At 48.9% G+C, this 23,662-nt stretch overlaps 1 protein-coding gene across 1 annotated transcript in view; it reads right to left on the reverse strand.

Moving 5' to 3' along the window:
• The window catches only part of LOC140354835 (deoxynucleotidyltransferase terminal-interacting protein 1), a 26,224-nt gene continuing 2,562 nt past the window's right edge, over positions 1 to 23,662 (reverse strand). Inside the window, exons 3-13 of the mRNA XM_072440081.1 lie at positions 22,868 to 22,964; positions 19,254 to 19,352; positions 15,998 to 16,051; positions 15,846 to 15,893; positions 15,709 to 15,758; positions 14,369 to 14,411; positions 13,899 to 13,957; positions 13,361 to 13,421; positions 13,117 to 13,188; positions 297 to 352; positions 1 to 207 (exon numbers count right to left, since the gene is read on the reverse strand). Coding sequence (XP_072296182.1) covers positions 93 to 207; positions 297 to 352; positions 13,117 to 13,188; positions 13,361 to 13,421; positions 13,899 to 13,957; positions 14,369 to 14,411; positions 15,709 to 15,758; positions 15,846 to 15,893; positions 15,998 to 16,051; positions 19,254 to 19,352; positions 22,868 to 22,964 — 754 coding nt within the window. The 3' untranslated portion in view covers positions 1 to 92. The remainder of the gene's footprint in view (positions 208 to 296; positions 353 to 13,116; positions 13,189 to 13,360; positions 13,422 to 13,898; positions 13,958 to 14,368; positions 14,412 to 15,708; positions 15,759 to 15,845; positions 15,894 to 15,997; positions 16,052 to 19,253; positions 19,353 to 22,867; positions 22,965 to 23,662) is intronic.

Genomic DNA, 23,662 nt, shown 5'->3' on the forward strand with positions numbered 1-23,662 from the left:
AAATGTTTAGACACATTTTTAATAAAACCAGGGTCAGGCAGGGGTCAGCAAAGATCAGCAGGGGTCAGAGGCCAGGCAGGGGTCAGCAGAGGTCAGGCGTCTGCTGCTGCGTCTCTCTGCGCCTCCATGGCTCGCTGCATCTTCTCCACCATCCACACGGGGACGCTGAAGGGCTTCATCTCCTCCATGTGCACGTCGGGGCATTCTCTGAACACAGTGAATATGAATGAACACGTCGCCCTGGGCAACCGTAAACAGCCTGAAGGAGACTTTAAAAACACAGAGGTGACACTGACTTGTACTCGTCGCTCTGGGCCAGGTCCTGGATGTCCTGCTCGATCAGAAGATAGGCCTGAGGATCAAAGGTCACAGTCACATCACGTCTGAGTCAAACACGTGTGACACTGAACATGAGACAGAGGCGCTCGTTTCAGACGCAGAAGGTTTATTTCCATTGTCAATAAACAGAGGAACTTGTTTTTGTGATTCAGTGCAACATAAAACAATCTATATAAGTTAGAAATAATATACATTTACATCTTCTGTGGGATAAAAAACAGACTTAATATGTTCACAAATGTACAGTTGTACCGCTCCCCTCCGGCCTGTAAAGTCTGTTTCTCTTTCCACATATCAAATCTTTTCATGTGATTCTCTTTTACATCTGGTGAAAAACCTCCAGACCTTTTGTCCTCCAGACCTTGAGTCTCAGGTCAGTTCTATTTGGTACAAAACCTTTGGTCATAAAACTTTACCAGTTTAAGATTGTAACATGTGTGTTTAGTTTGTATGTTCTGATCAGCTCCTTCCATGTTGTAAGAACAGATTTGAGCCAGAGATTCTTCACTTCCTCCTCATGACTCAAGCGTCTGTCATCTGCAGTAAGACCTGTACAGGAACCCCCGGCACCACATGACTCTCAGTATAAGACCTGTACAGGAACCTCAGGCACCACATGACTCTCAGTATAAGACCTGTACAGGAACCTCAGGCACCACATGACTCTCAGTATAAGACCTGTACAGGAACCCCCGGCACCACATGACTCTCAGTATAAGACCTGTACAGGAACCTCCGGCACCACATGACTCTCAGTATAAGACCTGTACAGGAACCTCCGGCACCACATGACTCTCAGTATAAGGCCTGTACAGGAACCTCAGGCACCACATGACTCTCAGTATAAGACCTGTACAGGAACCTCAGGCACCACATGACTCTCAGTATAAGACCTGTACAGGAACCTCAGGCACCACATGACTCTCAGTATAAGACCTGTACAGGAACCTCAGGCACCACATGACTCTCAGTATAAGACCTGTACAGGAACCTCAGGCACCACATGACTCTCAGTATAAGACCTGTACAGGAACCCCCGGCACCACATGACTCTCAGTATAAGACCTGTACAGGAACCCCCGGCACCACATGACTCTCAGTATAAGACCTGTACAGGAACCCCCGGCACCACATGACTCTCAGTATAAGACCTGTACAGGAACCTCAGGCACCACATGACTCTCAGTATAAGACCTGTACAGGAACCTCAGGCACCACATGACTCTCAGTATAAGACCTGTACAGGAACCCCCGGCACCACATGACTCTCAGTATAAGACCTGTACAGGAACCTCAGGCACCACATGACTCTCAGTATTAGACCTGTACAGGAACCTCAGGCACCACATGACTCTCAGTATAAGACCTGTACAGGAACCCCCGGCATCACATGACTCTCAGTATAAGACCTGTACAGGAACCCCCGGCATCACATGACTCTCAGTATAAGACCTGTACAGGAACCTCAGGCACCACATGACTCTCAGTATAAGACCTGTACAGGAACCTCAGGCACTACATGACTCTCAGTATAAGACCTGTACAGGAACCTCAGGCACCACATGACTCTCAGTATAAGACCTGTACAGGAACCCCCGGCACCACATGACTCTCAGTATAAGACCTGTACAGGAACCTCAGGCACCACATGACTCTCAGTATAAGACCTGTACAGGAACCCCCGGCACCACATGACTCTCAGTATAAGACCTGTACAGGAACCTCAGGCACCACATGACTCAGTATAAGACCTGTACAGGAACCTCAGGCACCACATGACTCAGTATAATGGCCCGTTCAAACCGCAAACGCCTATTCGCGCGTTATGGCGAAGTTGGACGCAAGTACGCCGCGTTCTCGACGCAGCGGAGCAGAGACGAAATATAGTAAGCAGACGCGTGTTTGCCGCGTGCGCATGCGCAGTGGAGGTGTGGTCAGTGCAGTGGAGGTGTGGTCAGTGCAGTGGAGGTGTGGTCAGTGCAGTGGAGGTGTGGTCAGTGCAGTGGAGGTGTGGTCAGTGCAGTGGAGGTGTGGTCAGTGCAGTGGAGGTGTGGTCAGTGCAGTGGAGGTGTTGTCAGTGCAGTGGAGGTGTGGTCAGTGCAGTGGAGGTGTGGTCAGTGCAGTGGAGGTGTGGTCAGTGCAGTGGAGGTGTGGTCAGTGCAGTGGAGGTGTTGTCAGTGCAGTGGAGGTGTGGTCAGTGCAGTGGAGGTGTGGTCAGTGCAGTGGAGGTGTGGTCAGTGCAGTGGAGGTGTTGTCAGTGCAGTGGAGGTGTGGTCAGTGCAGTGGAGGTGTGGTCAGTGCAGTGGAGGTGTGGTCAGTGCAGTGGAGGTGTGGTCAGTGCAGTGGAGGTGTTGTCAGTGCAGTGGAGGTGTGGTCAGTGCAGTGGAGGTGTTGTCAGTGCAGTGGAGGTGTGGTCAGTGCAGTGGAGGTGTGGTCAGTGCAGTGGAGGTGTTGTCAGTGCAGTGGAGGTGTGGTCAGTGCAGTGGAGGTGTGGTCAGTGCAGTGGAGGTGTGGTCAGTGCAGTGGAGGTGTTGTCAGTGCAGTGGAGGTGTGGTCAGTGCAGTGGAGGTGTGGTCAGTGCAGTGGAGGTGTGGTCAGTGCAGTGGAGGTGTTGTCAGTGCAGTGGAGGTGTGGTCAGTGCAGTGGAGGTGTGGTCAGTGCAGTGGAGGTGTGGTCAGTGCAGTGGAGGTGTTGTCAGTGCAGTGGAGGTGTGGTCAGTGCAGTGGAGGTGTGGTCAGTGCAGTGGAGGTGTGGTCAGTGCAGTGGAGGTGTGGTCAGTGCAGTGGAGGTGTTGTCAGTGCAGTGGAGGTGTGGTCAGTGCAGTGGAGGTGTTGTCAGTGCAGTGGAGGTGTGGTCAGTGCAGTGGAGGTGTGGTCAGTGCAGTGGAGGTGTGGTCAGCGCAGTGGAGGTGTGGTCAGTGCAGTGGAGGTGTGGTCAGTGCAGTGGAGGTGTGGTCAGTGCAGTGGAGGTGTTGTCAGTGCAGTGGAGGTGTTGTCAGTGCAGTGGAGGTGTGGTCAGTGCAGTGGAGGTGTGGTCAGTGCAGTGGAGGTGTGGTCAGTGCAGTGGAGGTGTGGTCAGTGCAGTGGAGGTGACGGAAAAACGGAGACGCTCGGCGTCTGGATCCACCAGTGATCCGAGCTGAGTCAATAACATCATTTGCTTCAAGACTGGATAAACATCGCTCTCAGCTGTAGTTTCGTTTGTCCCGGGTCCTGTTTGATGACTTGTTTTCCCGCATTGGTGCGCGGACATGTCCCAGGACAACAACTACAGACGCCTGTCCATCTGTCCATCAGGTCAGTACACAAATATTCATGTCTGAGCGCAATAATAAAGTGTGTGTGCTGTGTGTGTGCTGTGTGTGCGCTGTGTATGTGTTGTGTATGTGTTGTGTGTGCGCTGTGTGTGTGCTGTGTATGTGTTGTGTATGTGCTGTGTGTGTGCTGTGTGTGCGCTGTGTATGTGTTGTGTGTGTGTTGTGTATGTGCTGTGTATGTGCTGTGTGTGTGCTGTGTATGTGTTGTGTATGTGTTGTGTATGTGCTGTGTGTGTGTTGTGTGTGTGTTGTGTGTGTGCTGTGTATGTGTTGTGTATCTGCTGTGTATGTGTTGTGTATGTGTTGTGTATGTGCTGTGTGTGTGCTGTGTGTGTGTTGTGTGTGTGCTGTGTGTGTGCTGTGTATGTGCTGTGTGTGCGCTGTGTATGTGTTGTGTGTGTGTTGTGTATGTGCTGTGTATGTGCTGTGTGTGTGCTGTGTGTGCGCTGTGTGTGTGCTGTGTATGTGTTGTGTATGTGCTGTGTATGTGTTGTGTATGTGCTGTGTGTGCGCTGTGTATGTGCTGTGTGTGCGCTGTGTATGTGTTGTGTATGTGCTGTGTGTGCGCTGTGTATGTGTTGTGTATGTGTTGTGTATCTGCTGTGTATGCGCTGTGTATGTGTTGTGTATGTGTTGTGTATGTGTTGTGTATGTGTTGTGTATGTGTTGTGTATCTGCTTGTGGTTGTGTATAAAACCAATGAAAAGTACATAGATAGTAAAAATTAATATTGTTTTTAGTAAAAAAAACAGTTTTCATAGCGTTAATATTTTGTTCTATTGCACCATTTAAAATTCGATTGTGGTATATTTAATGAAAGTACAAGTAAACTACATTTAGGCTATATAGTTATTTGTTTGTTTTATTATTCAGATCTCTTACCACTGGGGATTTGTACAGGACAATCACCAGCAGCTTCAGGTCCACAACAGAGGACTGGACGTCCACAACAGAGGACTGGACGTCCACAACACAGAGGACTGAACGTCCACAACAGAGGACTGAACGTCCACAACAGAGGACTGGACGTCCACAACAGAGGACTGAACGTCCACAACAGAGGACTGGACGTCCACAACAGAGGACTGGACGTCCACAACAGAGGACTGGACGTCCACAACAGAGGACTGGACGTCCACAACACAGAGGACTGGACGTCCACAACACAGAGGACTGGACGTCCACAACAGAGGACTGGACGTCCACAACACAGAGGACTGAACGTCCACAACAGAGGACTGGACGTCCACAACACAGAGGACTGGACGTCCACAACAGAGGACTGGACGTCCACAACACAGAGGACTGGACGTCCACAACACAGAGGACTGGACGTCCACAACAGAGGACTGGACGTCCACAACACAGAGGACTGGACGTCCACAACAGAGGACTGGACGTCCACAACAGAGGACTGGACGTCCACAACAGAGGACTGGACGTCCACAACACAGAGGACTGGACGTCCACAACACAGAGGACTGAACGTCCACAACAGAGGACTGGACGTCCACAACAGAGGACTGGACGTCCACAACACAGAGGACTGGACGTCCACAACAGAGGACTGGACGTCCACAACACAGAGGACTGGACGTCCACAACAGAGGACTGGACGTCCACAACACAGAGGACTGAACGTCCACAACAGAGGACTGGACGTCCACAACACAGAGGACTGGACGTCCACAACAGAGGACTGGACGTCCACAACACAGAGGACTGAACGTCCACAACAGAGGACTGGACGTCCACAACAGAGAACTGGACGTCCACAACACAGAGGACTGGACGTCCACAACACAGAGGACTGGACGTCCACAACAGAGGACTGGACGTCCACAACAGAGGACTGGACGTCCACAACAGAGGACTGGACGTCCACAACACAGAGGACTGGACGTCCACAACAGAGGACTGGACGTCCACAACACAGAGGACTGAACGTCCACAACAGAGGACTGGACGTCCACAACAGAGAACTGGACGTCCACAACACAGAGGACTGGACGTCCACAACACAGAGGACTGGACGTCCACAACACAGAGGACTGGACGTCCACAACAGAGGACTGGACGTCCACAACACAGAGGACTGGACGTCCACAACACAGAGGACTGGACGTCCACAACAGAGGACTGGACGTCCACAACACAGAGGACTGAACGTCCACAACAGAGGACTGGACGTCCACAACACAGAGGACTGGACGTCCACAACAGAGGACTGGACGTCCACAACACAGAGGACTGGACGTCCACAACAGAGGACTGGACGTCCACAACACAGAGGACTGGACGTCCACAACACAGAGGACTGGACGTCCACAACAGAGGACTGGACGTCCACAACAGAGGACTGGACGTCCACAACAGAGGACTGGACGTCCACAACATAGAGGACTGGACGTCCACAACAGAGGACTGGACGTCCACAACAGGACGTCCACAACAGAGGACTGGACGTCCACAACACAGAGGACTGGACGTCCACAACACAGAGGACTGGACGTCCACAACACAGAGGACTGGACGTCCACAACAGAGGACTGGACGTCCACAACACAGAGGACTGAACGTCCACAACAGAGGACTGGACGTCCACAACAGAGGACTGGACGTCCACAACAGAGGACTGAACGTCCACAACAGAGGACTGGACGTCCACAACAGAGGACTGGACGTCCACAACAGAGGACTGGACGTCCACAACAGAGGACTGGACGTCCACAACACAGAAGACTGGACGTCCACAACAGAGGACTGGACGTCCACAACAGAGGACTGGACGTCCACAACAGAGGACTGGACGTCCACAACACAGAGGACTGGACGTCCACAACAGAGGACTGGACGTCCACAACACAGAGGACTGGACGTCCACAACAGAGGACTGGACGTCCACAACACAGAGGACTGGACGTCCACAACAGAGGACTGGACGTCCACAACACAGAGGACTGGACGTCCACAACACAGAGGACTGGACGTCCACAACAGAGGACTGGACGTCCACAACAGAGGACTGGACGTCCACAACAGAGGACTGGACGTCCACAACAGAGGACTGAACGTCCACAACAGAGGACTGGACGTCCACAACAGAGGACTGGACGTCCACAACAGAGGACTGGACGTCCACAACACAGAGGACTGGACGTCCACAACACAGAGGACTGGACGTCCACAACACAGAGGACTGGAGGTCCACAACACAGAGGACTGGACGTCCACAACACAGAGGACTGGACGTCCACAACACAGAGGACTGGACGTCCAGAGGACTGGACGTCCACAACAGAGGACTGGACGTCCACAACATAGAGGACTGGACGTCCACAACACAGAGGACTGGACGTCCACAACACAGAGGACTGGAGGTCCACAACACAGAGGACTGGACGTCCACAACAGGACGTCCACAACAGAGGACTGGACGTCCACAACACAGAGGACTGGACGTCCACAACACAGAGGACTGGACGTCCACAACAGGACGTCCACAACAGAGGACTGGACGTCCACAACAGAGGACTGGACGTCCACAACACAGAGGACTGGACGTCCACAACAGAGGACTGGACGTCCACAACACAGAGGACTGGACGTCCACAACACAGAGGACTGGACGTCCACAACACAGAGGACTGGACGTCCACAACACAGAGGACTGGACGTCCACAACAGAGGACTGGACGTCCACAACACAGAGGACTGAACGTCCACAACAGAGGACTGGACGTCCACAACAGAGAACTGGACGTCCACAACACAGAGGACTGGACGTCCACAACACAGAGGACTGGACGTCCACAACAGAGGACTGGACGTCCACAACAGAGGACTGGACGTCCACAACACAGAGGACTGGACGTCCACAACAGAGGACTGGACGTCCACAACACAGAGGACTGAACGTCCACAACAGAGGACTGGACGTCCACAACAGAGAACTGGACGTCCACAACACAGAGGACTGGACGTCCACAACACAGAGGACTGGACGTCCACAACACAGAGGACTGGACGTCCACAACACAGAGGACTGGACGTCCACAACAGAGGACTGGACGTCCACAACACAGAGGACTGGACGTCCACAACACAGAGGACTGGACGTCCACAACAGAGGACTGGACGTCCACAACACAGAGGACTGAACGTCCACAACAGAGGACTGGACATCCACAACACAGAGGACTGGACGTCCACAACAGAGGACTGGACGTCCACAACACAGAGGACTGGACGTCCACAACAGAGGACTGGACGTCCACAACACAGAGGACTGGACGTCCACAACACAGAGGACTGGACGTCCACAACAGAGGACTGGACGTCCACAACAGAGGACTGGACGTCCACAACACAGAGGACTGGACGTCCACAACAGGACGTCCACAACAGAGGACTGGACGTCCACAACACAGAGGACTGGACGTCCACAACACAGAGGACTGGACGTCATCAACACAGAGGACTGGACGTCCACAACAGAGGACTGGACGTCCACAACACAGAGGACTGGACGTCCACAACACAGAGGACTGGACGTCCACAACTGGACATCCACAACACAGAGGACTGGACGTCCACAACAGAGGACTGGACGTCCACAACAGAGGACTGGACGTCTACAACAGAGGACTGGACGTCCACAACAGAGGACTGAACGTCCACAACAGAGGACTGAACGTCCACAACAGAGGACTGGACGTCCACAACAGAGGACTGGACGTCTACAACAGAGGACTGGACGTCCACAACAGAGGACTGAACGTCCACAACAGAGGACTGGACGTCCACAACAGAGGACTGGACGTCCACAACAGAGGACTGGACGTCCACAACAGAGGACTGAACGTCCACAACAGAGGACTGGACGTCCACAACACAGAAGACTGGACGTCCACAACAGAGGACTGGACGTCCACAACAGAGGACTGGACGTCCACAACACAGAGGACTGGACGTCCACAACAGAGGACTGGACGTCCACAACACAGAGGACTGGACGTCCACAACAGAGGACTGGACGTCCACAACACAGAGGACTGGACGTCCACAACAGAGGACTGGACGTCCACAACAGAGGACTGAACGTCCACAACACAGAGGACTGAACGTCCACAACACAGAGGACTGAACGTCCACAACAGAGGACTGGACGTCCACAACAGAGGACTGGATGTCCACAACACAGAGGACTGGACGTCCAGAGGACTGGACGTCCACAACAGAGGACTGGACGTCCACAACATAGAGGACTGGACGTCCACAACACAGAGGACTGGACGTCCACAACACAGAGGACTGGACGTCCACAACACAGAGGACTGGACGTCCAGAGGACTGGACGTCCACAACAGAGGACTGGACGTCCACAACATAGAGGACTGGACGTCCACAACAGAGGACTGGACGTCCACAACACAGAGGACTGGACGTCCACAACACAGAGGACTGGAGGTCCACAACACAGAGGACTGGACGTCCACAACAGGACGTCCACAACAGAGGACTGGACGTCCACAACACAGAGGACTGGACGTCCACAACAGGACGTCCACAACAGAGGACTGGACGTCCACAACAGAGGACTGGACGTCCACAACAGAGGACTGGACGTCCACAACACAGAGGACTGGACGTCCACAACAGAGGACGTCCACAACACAGAGGACTGGACGTCCACAACACAGAGGACTGGACGTCCACAACACAGAGGACTGGACGTCCACAACACAGAGGACTGGACGTCCACAACACAGAGGACTGAACGTCCACAACACAGAGGACTGAACGTCCACAACAGAGGACTGGACGTCCACAACAGAGGACTGGACGTCCACAACAGAGGACTGGACGTCCACAACAGAGGACTGAACGTCCACAACAGAGGACTGAACGTCCACAACAGAGGACTGGACGTCCACAACAGAGGACTGGACGTCCACAACAGAGGACTGAACGTCCACAACAGAGGACTGAACGTCCACAACACAGAAGACTGGACGTCCACAACAGAGGACTGGACGTCCACAACAGAGGACTGGACGTCCACAACACAGAGGACTGGACGTCCACAACACAGAGGACTGGACGTCCACAACAGAGGACTGGACGTCCACAACACAGAGGACTGAACGTCCACAACAGAGGACTGAACGTCCACAACAGAGGACTGGACGTCCACAACACAGAGGACTGGACGTCCACAACAGAGGACTGGACGTCCACAACAGAGGACTGGACGTCCACAACAGAGGACTGAACATCCACAACAGAGAACTGGACGTCCACAACAGAGGACTGGACGTCCACAACACAGAGGACTGGACGTCCACAACAGAGGACTGAACGTCCACAACACAGAGGACTGAACGTCCACAACACAGAGGACTGAACGTCCACAACAGAGGACTGGACGTCCACAACAGAGGACTGGACGTCCACAACAGAGGACTGGACGTCCACAACACAGAGGACTGGACGTCCACAACACAGAGGACTGGAAGTCCACAACACAGAGGACTGGAGGTCCACAACACAGAGGACTGGACGTCCACAACACAGAGGACTGGACGTCCACAACACAGAGGACTGGACGTCCACAACACAGAGGACTGGACGTCCACAACACAGAGGACTGGACGTCCACAACACAGAGGACTGAACGTCCACAACACAGAGGACTGGACGTCCACAACAGAGGACTGGACGTCCACAACAGAGGACTGGACGTCCACAACAGAGGACTGAACGTCCACAACAGAGGACTGGACGTCCACAACAGAGGACTGGACGTCCACAACAGAGGACTGGACGTCCACAACAGAGGACTGGACGTCCACAACACAGAGGACTGGACGTCCACAACACAGAGGACTGAACGTCCACAACACAGAGGACTGGACGTCCACAACACAGAGGACTGGACGTCCACAACACAGAGGACTGGACGTCCACAACAGAGGACTGGACGTCCACAACACAGAGGACTGGACGTCCACAACACAGAGGACTGAACGTCCACAACACAGAGGACTGGACGTCCACAACACAGAGGACTGGACGTCCACAACACAGAGGACTGGACGTCCACAACACAGAGGACTGGACGTCCACAACACAGAGGACTGGACGTCCACAACAGAGGACTGGACGTCCACAACAGAGGACTGGACGTCCACAACAGAGGACTGGACGTCCACAACACAGAGGACTGGACGTCCACAACAGAGGACTGGACGTCCACAACACAGAGGACTGGACGTCCACAACACAGAGGACTGGACGTCCACAACTGGACATCCACAACACAGAGGACTGGACGTCCACAACACAGAGGACTGGACGTCCACAACACAGAGGACTGGACGTCCACAACACAGAGGACTGGACGTCCACAACACAGAGGACTGGAGGTCCACAACACAGAGGACTGGACGTCCACAACAGAGGACTGAACGTCCACAACACAGAGGACTGAACGTCCACAACAGAGGACTGGACGTCCACAACAGAGGACTGGACGTCTACAACAGAGGACTGGACGTCCACAACAGAGGACTGAACGTCCACAACAGAGGACTGGACGTCCACAACAGAGGACTGGACGTCCACAACAGAGGACTGGACGTCCACAACAGAGGACTGGACGTCCACAACAGAGGACTGAACGTCCACAACAGAGGACTGGACGTCCACAACAGAGGACTGAACGTCCACAACAGAGGACTGGACGTCCACAACAGAGGACTGGACGTCCACAACAGAGGACTGAACGTCCACAACACAGAGGACTGGACGTCCACAACAGAGGACTGGACGTCCACAACAGAGGACTGGACGTCCACAACACAGAGGACTGGACGTCCACAACAGAGGACTGGACGTCCACAACAGAGGACTGGACGTCCACAACAGAGGACTGGACGTCCACAACAGAGGACTGAACGTCCACAACACAGAAGTGTTTTTGATCAAGGGATTTTCATATTTATAGCACCACATGTTCACTCAAGATTTATCCCAAATGTCATGTTGTTTACACAGAATGAGATCAAGTTAAATGAATAAAACAGTGAGAAGCTTCTCAGCTCTTAAGTTCTGTTCTCTTTACTTCTGCACCTACTTGTGCGTTGTAACACTGAAATTTCCCCACTGTGAGGACTAATAAAGGATTATCTCATCTTGTCCTTGTTTGTTTTTGTTTATGATCTTGAATTGTGGATAAATTAAATAAGTACATCTTTAAATAGCCACTGAATTTCCCACAGACTCCCCAGTATTATATATATGAAAAAGATGCATGTAAACAGGACACTCATTTTATAATATAAAATATAATTTACTTTGTGGAAAAATAGAACAGTAAATAACTATATATATATCTCTATAGATATATATATATATATATATCTATAGATATATATATATATATATCTCTATAGATATAGATATATATATTATATAATATATATACAATATATATATATTATATCGTCTGCCATTGTTGTGGTGCCGGTTCTTCTCAGGTGACATGTGTACGTACGTCACTGGAGCGTCATCTCTGATTGGCTGTCCCGCACCGCCGCAGAAAAGCTCAAAATTCTGAGCTTATTTGTGGTGAACCGTTTTGATGCATTGAAGCTTATTCGCCCGTCAAAGCGTCTCGAGCGGAAAACGCAAAAGCGCGCCCGCCTCGCCGCGCTCCTCGGCGAATCGCGCCGCAAATAAGCGGAAGCCGCGCCGCAAAAACGCAGGAGGTGCTCGACGCGCGTTTACATAGACTTTGAATGTAAACTGGAGGCTTTTGCCGCACCGGTCTGAATGGGCCATAAGACCTGTACAGGAACCTCAGGCACCACATGACTCTCAGTATTAGACCTGTACAGGAACCTCAGGCACCACATGACTCTCAGTATAAGACCTGTATAGGAACCTCAGGCACCACATGACTCTCAGTATTAGACCTGTACAGGAACCTCAGGCACCACATGACTCTCAGTATAAGACCTGTATAGGAACCTCAGGCACCACATGATTCTCAGTATAAGACCTGTACAGGAACCTCAGGCACCACATGACTCTCAGTATAAGACCTGTACAGGAACCTCAGGCACCACATGACTCTCAGTATAAGACCTGTACAGGAACCCCCGGCACCACATGATTCTCAGTATAAGACCTGTACAGGAACCTCAGGCACCACATGACTCTCAGTATAAGACCTGTACAGGAACCTCAGGCACCACATATGGATGGAAACTAACATGATGGAAATGTCTGGTTTGGTCACATATAGTGAGACATCATCTGCAGCAGGACATTTATGTTCTGTCCCGTTCATTGAAACACCATAAATATTCCCCGTTTGTCTCATAAATTGGGCGTGTGAAGAACAGAGGGGACCAATCACAGCCCTGCCCCGCCCCTTATTCTGAAACAAGTCTCACCATTTTCCCTCCAGTGGCTCTCATGTGATGTCTCTCAGCCAACCACTGCTTGTCCTTTGCATCCGCAGCATACTGCAACACAAACACTGTTCACAGCCCACAGCCCTGCATAGTAGTATTTGCAGGTGCAGTATTTGCAGGTGTAGTATTTGCAGGTGCAGTATTTGCAGGTGTAGTATTTGCAGGTGCAGTATTTGCAGGTGTAGTATTTGCAGGTGTAGTATTTGCAGGTGCAGTTCGTTACCTTGAACAGATCGGAGTGTTTGATGTAGATTCGTCCTCGTGTGCCTCCCATTCCCAAAGCTCTGCACCAAAACAAGGACATCAACAGTGGTAGTGCTAGTGGTAGTGGTAGTAGTAGTAGTGGTAGTAGTAGTAGTAGTAGTAGTAGTAGTAGTAGTAGTAGTAGTAGTAGTAGTAGTAGTAGTAGTAGATGTAGTAGTAGTAGTAGTAGTAGTAGTAGTAGTAGTAGTAGTAGTAGTAGTAGTAGTAGTAGTAGTAGTAGTAGTAGTAGATGTAGTAGTAGTAGTAGTAGTAGTAGTAGTAGTAGTAGTAGTAGTAGTAGTAGTAGTAGTAGTAGTAGTAGTAGTAGTAGTAGTAGTAGTAGTAGTAGTAGTAGATGTAGTAGTAGTAGTAGTAGTAGTAGTAGTAGTAGTAGTAGTAGTAGTAGTAGTAGTAGTAGTAGTAGATGTAGTAGTAGTAGTAGTAGTAGTAGTAGTAGTAGTAGTAGTAGTAGTAGTAGTAGTAGTAGTAGTAGTAGTAGTAGTAGTAGTAGTACTGACTTATTTGCTCTGGAGCCCAGGACAAAGGTGCTGTTGTCATTGAGTCTATTTGGATCCCACTTAAAACAAACATAAAATCATTAGAAATGTCCAAAAGACACGTGACCAGAGAGTGACCAGAGGGTGACCAGAGAGTGACCAGAGAGTGACCAGAGTGTGACCAGAGTGAGACCAGAGTGTGACCAGAGTGAGACCAGAGAGAGACCAGAGTGTGACCAGAGTGAGACCAGAGAGAGACCAGAGAGAGACCAGAGTGAGACCAGAGAGTGACCAGAGAGTGACCAGAGAGTGACCAGAGAGAGACCAGAGAGAGACCAGAGAGTGAGACCAGAGGGTGACCAGAGAGTGACCAGAGAGTGACCAGAGAGAGACCAGAGAGTGAGACCAGAGGGTGACCAGAGAGTGACCAGAGAGTTACGTAAACGTAAAACACTTTTGAACATGACACAAGGGGGCGTGGTTACACTGACCTTTGGCCCCTCCCTCTTCACTGGCTCCGCCTTCACCTTCACTCTGAAACAAACACACGATTTAAACCTAAAAACGATGTAACGGTCAAACATAGTGTAACGGTCACACATAGTGTAACGGTCACACATAGTGTAACGGTCACACATAGTGTAACGGTCAAACATAATGTAACGGTCACACATAGTGTATCGGTCACACATAATGTAACGGTCACACATAATGTAACGGTCACACATAGTGTAACGGTCAAACATAGTGTATCGGTCACACATAATGTAACGGTCACACATAGTGTATCGGTCACACATAATGTAACGGTCACACATAGTGTAACGGTCAAACATAGTGTATCGGTCACACATAATGTAACGGTCACACATAGTGTAACGGTCAAACATAGTGTATCGGTCACACATAGTGTAACGGTCAAACATAATGTAACGGTCACACATAGTGTAACGGTCAAACATAATGTAACGGTCACACATAGTGTAACGGTCAAACATAATGTATCGGTCACACATAGTGTATCGGTCAAACATAGTGTAACGGTCAAACATAATGTAACGGTCACACATAGTTTAACGGTCACACATAGTGTATCGGTCAAACATAATGTAACGGTCACACATAGTGTATCGGTCAAACATAATGTAACGGTCACACATAGTTTAACGGTCACACATAGTGTATCGGTCAAACATAATGTAACGGTCACACATAGTGTAACGGTCAAACATAATGTAACGGTCAAACATAATGTAACGGTCACACATAGTGTAACGGTCACACATAGTGTATCGGTCAAACATAGTGTAACGGTCAAACATAATGTAACGGTCACACATAGTTTAACGGTCACACATAGTGTAACGGTCAAACATAATGTATCGGTCAAACATAGTGTAACGGTCAAACATAGTGTAACGGTCACATATAGTGTAACGGTCACACATAGTGTATCGGTCAAACATAGTGTAACGGTCAAACATAGTGTAACGGTCACACATAGTGTAACGGTCAAACATAGTGTAACGGTCACACATAGTGTAACGGTCAAACATAGTGTAACGGTCAAACATAGTGTAACGGTCACACATAGTGTAACGGTCAAACATAGTGTAACGGTCAAACATAGTGTAACAGTCACACATAGTGTAACGGTCAAACATAGTGTAACAGTCACACATAGTGTAACGGTCAAACATAGTGTAACGGTCACACATAGTGTAACGGTCAAACATAGTGTAACTCTGGCCACAGAGTTGGCCGACTCTAATACTTCAGATACTTGTCCAGAGTCAGGTTTATGAAGTACAAAGTACAAAGTGAGAGTTACTGGCTGAAGGAGAGCGGTCGATCGGGAACAGGTCCAGCGCGAGGCTTCCTCTGAAACAACAATATTATTACATTACAATTTACTATTAGAAAAAGTACTACAGGCAAAGTACTACAGTACAACTGTAGTAAAACTACCTTCTTGGGCACAGGACTGGCTCTGTGGCTCTCGTCGTCTCTATGTCGCTGCAAAAACATGAAACTCATGAAACACAGAAAAGTACGTAAAGTACTACTTTCTGTGGTAATGTTGTAGTACAGTAGTGTAAGAGTATTGCAGTAGTAAATACTTTGAGTTCTGGGGGCGGTCTCTTCACTTCAGTCTCTGGAAACAGCAGCTTGGCCTGAAAACAAAGAATAATATTAGTACAAATAATCCTTAAAGTATTCTAATAATACTACAGTCGTACATGTTGCACTGCTACACCTTAAAGTACTTTAATAGTACTACAGTCGTACATGTTGCACTGCTACACCTTAAAGTACTTTAATAGTACTACAGTCGTACATGTTCCACTGCTACACCTTAAAGTACTTTAATAGTACTACAGTCGTACATGTTCCACTGCTACACCTTAAAGTACTTTAATAGTACTACAGTCGTACATGTTCCACTGCTACACCTTAAAGTACTTTAATAGTATTACAGTCGTACATGTTCCACTGCTACACCTTAAAGTACTTTAATAGTACTACAGTCGTACATGTTCCACTGCTACACCTTAAAGTACTTTAATAGTACTACAGTCGTACATGTTCCAGTGCTACACCTTAAAGTACTTTAAAAGTACTACAGTCGTACATGTTCCAGTGCTACACTTTAAAGTACTTTAATAGTACTACAGTCGTACAGGTTCCACTGCTACACCTTAAAGTACTTTAATAGTACTACAGTCGTACATGTTCCACTGCTACACCTTAAAGTACTTTAATAGTACTACAGTCGTACATGTTCCAGTGCTACACCTTAAACTACTTTAATAGTACTACAGTCGTACATGTTCCAGTGCTACACCTTAAACTACTTTAATAGTACTACAGTCGTACATGTTCCAGTGCTACACCTTAAAGTACTTTAATAGTACTACAGTCGTACATGTTCCAGTGCTACACCTTAAACTACTTTAATAGTACTACAGTCGTACATGTTCCAGTGCTACACCTTAAACTACTTTAATAGTACTACAGTCGTACATGTTCCAGTGCTACACCTTAAACTACTTTAATAGTACTACAGTCGTACATGTTCCACTGCTACACCTTAAACTACTTTAATAGTACTACAGTCGTACATGTTCCAGTGCTACACCTTAAACTACTTTAATAGTACTACAGTCGTACATGTTCCACTGCTACACCTTAAACTACTTTAATAGTACTACAGTCGTACATGTTCCAGTGCTACACCTTAAACTACTTTAATAGTACTACAGTCGTACATGTTCCAGTGCTACACCTTAAACTACTTTAATAGTACTACAGTCGTACATGTTCCACTGCTACACCTTAAACTACTTTAATAGTACTACAGTCGTACATGTTCCACTGCTACACCTTAAAGTACTTTAATAGTACTACAGTCGTACATGTTCCACTGCTACACCTTAAACTACTTTAATAGTACTACAGTCGTACATGTTCCACTGCTACACCTTAAACTACTTTAATAGTACTACAGTCGTACATGTTCCAGTGCTACACCTTAAACTACTTTAATAGTACTACAGTCGTACATGTTCCACTGCTACACCTTAAACTACTTTAATAGTACTACAGTCGTACATGTTCCACTGCTACACCTTAAACTACTTTAATAGTACTACAGTCGTACATGTTCCAGTGCTACACCTTAAACTACTTTAATAGTACTACAGTCGTACATGTTCCAGTGCTACACCTTAAACTACTTTAATAGTACTACAGTCGTACATGTTCCAGTGCTACACCTTAAACTACTTTAATAGTACTACAGTCGTACATGTTCCACTGCTACACCTTAAACTACTTTAATAGTACTACAGTCGTACATGTTCCAGTGCTACACCTTAAACTACTTTAATAGTACTACAGTCGTACATGTTCCAGTGCTACACCTTAAACTACTTTAATAGTACTACAGTCGTACATGTTCCAGTGCTACACCTTAAACTACTTTAATAGTACTACAGTCGTACATGTTCCACTGCTACACCTTAAACTACTTTAATAGTACTACAGTCGTACATGTTCCACTGCTACACCTTAAACTACTTTAATAGTACTACAGTCGTACATGTTCCAGTGCTACACCTTAAACTACTTTAATAGTACTACAGTCGTACATGTTCCAGTGCTACACCTTAAACTACTTTAATAGTACTACAGTCGTACATGTTCCAGTGCTACACCTTAAACTACTTTAATAGTACTACAGTCGTACATGTTCCACTGCTACACCTTAAACTACTTTAATAGTACTACAGTCGTACATGTTCCAGTGCTACACCTTAAACTACTTTAATAGTACTACAGTCGTACATGTTCCAGTGCTACACCTTAAACTACTTTAATAGTACTACAGTCGTACATGTTCCAGTGCTACACCTTAAACTACTTTAATAGTACTACAGTCGTACATGTTCCAGTGCTACACCTTAAACTACTTTAATAGTACTACAGTCGTACATGTTCCAGTGCTACACCTTAAACTACTTTAATAGTACTACAGTCGTACATGTTCCACTGCTACACCTTAAACTACTTTAATAGTACTACAGTCGTACATGTTCCACTGCTACACCTTAAACTACTTTAATAGTACTACAGTCGTACATGTTCCAGTGCTACACCTTAAACTACTTTAATAGTACTACAGTCGTACATGTTCCAGTGCTACACCTTAAACTACTTTAATAGTACTACAGTCGTACATGTTCCAGTGCTACACCTTAAACTACTTTAATAGTACTACAGTCGTACATGTTCCAGTGCTACACCTTAAACTACTTTAATAGTACTACAGTCGTACATGTTCCAGTGCTACACCTTAAACTACTTTAATAGTACTACAGTCGTACATGTTCCAGTGCTACACCTTAAACTACTTTAATAGTACTACAGTCGTACATGTTCCACTGCTACACCTTAAACTACTTTAATAGTACTACAGTCGTACATGTTCCACTGCTACACCTTAAACTACTTTAATAGTACTACAGTCGTACATGTTCCAGTGCTACACCTTAAACTACTTTAATAGTACTACAGTCGTACATGTTCCAGTGCTACACCTTAAACTACTTTAATAGTACTACAGTCGTACATGTTCCAGTGCTACACCTTAAACTACTTTAATAGTACTACAGTCGTACATGTTCCAGTGCTACACCTTAAACTACTTTAATAGTACTACAGTCGTACATGTTCCAGTGCTACACCTTAAACTACTTTAATAGTACTACAGTCGTACATGTTCCACTGCTACACCTTAAACTACTTTAATAGTACTACAGTCGTACATGTTCCAGTGCTACACCTTAAACTACTTTAATAGTACTACAGTCGTACATGTTCCAGTGCGTTGCGACACGTCTCGCTGATCAGCTGATCCGTCTGAACCTCGTCTCCAATGTTCTCCTTCACGTTCTCCGCCGCTTTGTTCAGAAGCTGCAACACAAACAGATGAGTGGACCACGATGACCTCACTACTGTCCTCTGTGTGGACCACAATGACCTCACTACTGTCCTCTGTGTGGACCACAATGACCTCACTACTGTCCTCTGTGTGGACCACAATGACCTCACTACTGTCCTCTGTGTGGACCACAATGACCTCACTACTGTCCTCTGTGTGGACCACGATGACCTCACTACTGTCCTCTGTGTGGACCACAATGACCTCACTACTGTCCTCTGTGTGGACCACAATGACCTCACTAGTGTCCTCTGTGTGGACCACAATGACCTCACTACTGTCCTCTCTGTGTGGACCACAATGACCTCACTACTGTCCTCTGTGTGGACCACAATGACCTCACTACTGTCCTCTGTGTGGACCACAATGACCTCACTACTGTCCTCTGTGTGGACCACAATGACCTCACTACTGTCCTCTGTGTGGACCACGATGACCTCACTACTGTCCTCTGTGTGGACCACGATGACCTCACTACTGTCCTCTGTGTGGACCACGATGACCTCACTACTGTCCTCTGTGTGGACCACAATGACCTCACTAGTGTCCTCTGTGTGGACCACAATGACCTCACTAGTGTCCTCTGTGTGGACCACAATGACCTCACTAGTGTCCTCTGTGTGGACCACAATGACCTCACTACTGTCCTCTCTGTGTGGACCACAATGACCTCACTAGTGTCCTCTGTGTGGACCACAATGACCTCACTAGTGTCCTCTGTGTGGACCACAATGACCTCACTACTGTCCTCTGTGTGTGGACCACAATGACCTCACTAGTGTCCTCTGTGTGGACCACAATGACCTCACTACTGTCCTCTCTGTGTGGACCACAATGACCTCACTACTGTCCTCTCTGTGTGGACCACAATGACCTCACTAGTGTCCTCTGTGTGGACCACAATGACCTCACTAGTGTCCTCTGTGTGGACCACAATGACCTCACTAGTGTCCTCTGTGTGGACCACAGTGACCTCACTACTGTCCTCTGTGTGGACCACAGTGACCTCACTAGTGTCCTCTGTGTGGACCACAATGACCTCACTACTGTCCTCTGTGTGGACCACAATGACCTCACTACTGTCCTCTCTGTGTGGACCACAATGACCTCACTACTGTCCTCTGTGTGGACCACAATGACCTCACTACTGTCCTCTGTGTGGACCACAATGACCTCACTACTGTCCTCTGTGTGGACCACAATGACCTCACTACTGTCCTCTGTGTGGACCACAATGACCTCACTACTGTCCTCTGTGTGGACCACAATGACCTCACTACTGTCCTGTGTGGACCACAATGACCTCACTACTGTCCTCTGTGTGTGGACCACAATGACCTCACTAGTGTCCTCTGTGTGGACCACAATGACCTCACTACTGTCCTCTCTGTGTGGACCACAATGACCTCACTACTGTCCTCTCTGTGTGGACCACAATGACCTCACTACTGTCCTCTGTGTGGACCACAATGACCTCACTACTGTCCTCTCTGTGTGGACCACAATGACCTCACTACTGTCCTCTGTGTGGACCACAATGACCTCACTACTGTCCTCTGTGTGGACCACAATGACCTCACTACTGTCCTGTGTGGACCACAATGACCTCACTACTGTCCTCTGTGTGTGGACCACAATGACCTCACTAGTGTCCTCTGTGTGGACCACAATGACCTCACTACTGTCCTCTGTGTGGACCACAATGACCTCACTACTGTCCTCTGTGTGGACCACAATGACCTCACTAGTGTCCTCTGTGTGGACCACAATGACCTCACTACTGTCCTCTGTGTGGACCACAATGACCTCACTACTGTCCTCTGTGTGGACCACAATGACCTCACTACTGTCCTCTGTGTGGACCACAATGACCTCACTACTGTCCTCTGTGTGGACCACAATGACCTCACTAGTGTCCTCTGTGTGGACCACAATGACCTCACTACTGTCCTCTCTGTGTGGACCACAATGACCTCACTACTGTCCTCTCTGTGTGGACCACAATGACCTCACTAGTGTCCTCTGTGTGGACCACAATGACCTCACTACTGTCCTCTGTGTGGACCACAATGACCTCACTACTGTCCTCTCTGTGTGGACCACAATGACCTCACTAGTGTCCTCTGTGTGGACCACAATGACCTCACTACTGTCCTCTGTGTGGACCACAATGACCTCACTACTGTCCTCTCTGTGTGGACCACAATGACCTCACTACTGTCCTCTGTGTGGACCACAATGACCTCACTACTGTCCTCTCTGTGTGGACCACAATGACCTCACTACTGTCCTCTGTGTGGACCACAATGACCTCACTACTGTCCTCTGTGTGGACCACAATGACCTCACTACTGTCCTCTGTGTGGACCACAATGACCTCACTACTGTCCTGTGTGGACCACAATGACCTCACTACTGTCCTCTGTGTGTGGACCACAATGACCTCACTACTGTCCTCTGTGTGGACCACAATGACCTCACTACTGTCCTCTGTGTGGACCACAATGACCTCACTACTGTCCTCTCTGTGTGGACCACAATGACCTCACTACTGTCCTCTCTGTGTGGACCACAATGACCTCACTACTGTCCTCTGTGTGGACCACAATGACCTCACTACTGTCCTCTCTGTGTGGACCACAATGACCTCACTACTGTCCTCTGTGTGGACCACAATGACCTCACTACTGTCCTCTGTGTGGACCACAATGACCTCACTACTGTCCTCTGTGTGGACCACAATGACCTCACTACTGTCCTCTGTGTGGACCACAATGACCTCACTAGTGTCCTCTGTGTGGACCACAATGACCTCACTACTGTCCTCTGTGTGGACCACAATGACCTCACTACTGTCCTCTGTGTGGACCACAATGACCTCACTACTGTCCTCTGTGTGGACCACAATGACCTCACTACTGTCCTCTGTGTGGACCACAATGACCTCACTAGTGTCCTCTGTGTGGACCACAATGACCTCACTACTGTCCTCTCTGTGTGGACCACAATGACCTCACTACTGTCCTCTCTGTGTGGACCACAATGACCTCACTAGTGTCCTCTGTGTGGACCACAATGACCTCACTACTGTCCTCTGTGTGGACCACAATGACCTCACTACTGTCCTCTCTGTGTGGACCACAATGACCTCACTAGTGTCCTCTGTGTGGACCACAATGACCTCACTACTGTCCTCTGTGTGGACCACAATGACCTCACTAGTGTCCTCTGTGTGGACCACAATGACCTCACTACACCACAGGGAGAACAGACCTAGTTATTTTTCACAATTTAATAGATACTGGAATTCAAATGAAAATTGAAAATGGTTCATCTCTAACACACGGAGGCTTATGCTGGTCACTCCTGGTGTGGACGATGTTTGACCACGACTGTTTGGGACTGACCCGAGGTGTTTGGGACTGACCCGAGGTGTTTGGGACTGACCCGAGGTGTTTGGGACTGACCCGAGGTGTTTGGGACTGACCTGGTGGTATTTGCTGAATACCTGGAGGATTTCCTGGTTCAGACTCGGCTGAAGAACGGCTCGAAGAAGCTCCATGGAGATCTGAGGGTCTGTGTAACTGAAACAGAACCAGAGACCACACGGTGAGAGGGACAGAACCAGAGACCACACGGTGAGAGGGACAGAACCAGAGACCACACGGTGAGAGGGACAGAACCAGAGACCACACGGTGAGAGGGACAGAACCAGAGACCACACGGTGAGAGGGACAGAACCAGAGACCACACGGTGAGAGGGACAGAACCAGAGACCACACGGTGAGAGGGACAGAACCAGAGACCACACGGTGAGAGGGACAGAACCAGAGACCACACGGTGAGAGGGACAGAACCAGAGACCACACGGTGAGAGGGACAGAACCAGAGACCACACGGTGAGAGGGACAGAACCAGAGACCACACGGTGAGAGGGACAGAACCAGAGACCACACGGTGAGAGGGACAGAACCAGAGACCACACGGTGAGAGGGACAGAACCAGAGACCACACGGTGAGAGGGACAGAACCAGAGACCACACGGTGAGAGGGACAGAACCAGAGACCACACGGTGAGAGGGACAGAACCAGAGACCACACGGTGAGAGGGACAGAACCAGAGACCACACGGTGAGAGGGACAGAACCAGAGACCACACGGTGAGAGGGACAGAACCAGAGACCACACGGTGAGAGGGACAGAACCAGAGACCACACGGTGAGAGGGACAGAACCAGAGACCACACGGTGAGAGGGACAGAACCAGAGACCACACGGTGAGA

Source organism: Eucyclogobius newberryi, unplaced genomic scaffold (assembly GCF_026437365.1).
Source record: "Eucyclogobius newberryi isolate DKJ021-1_F unplaced genomic scaffold, fEucNew1.0.hap1 SCAF_11, whole genome shotgun sequence".
Lineage (NCBI taxonomy): Eukaryota > Metazoa > Chordata > Actinopteri > Gobiiformes > Gobiidae > Eucyclogobius > Eucyclogobius newberryi.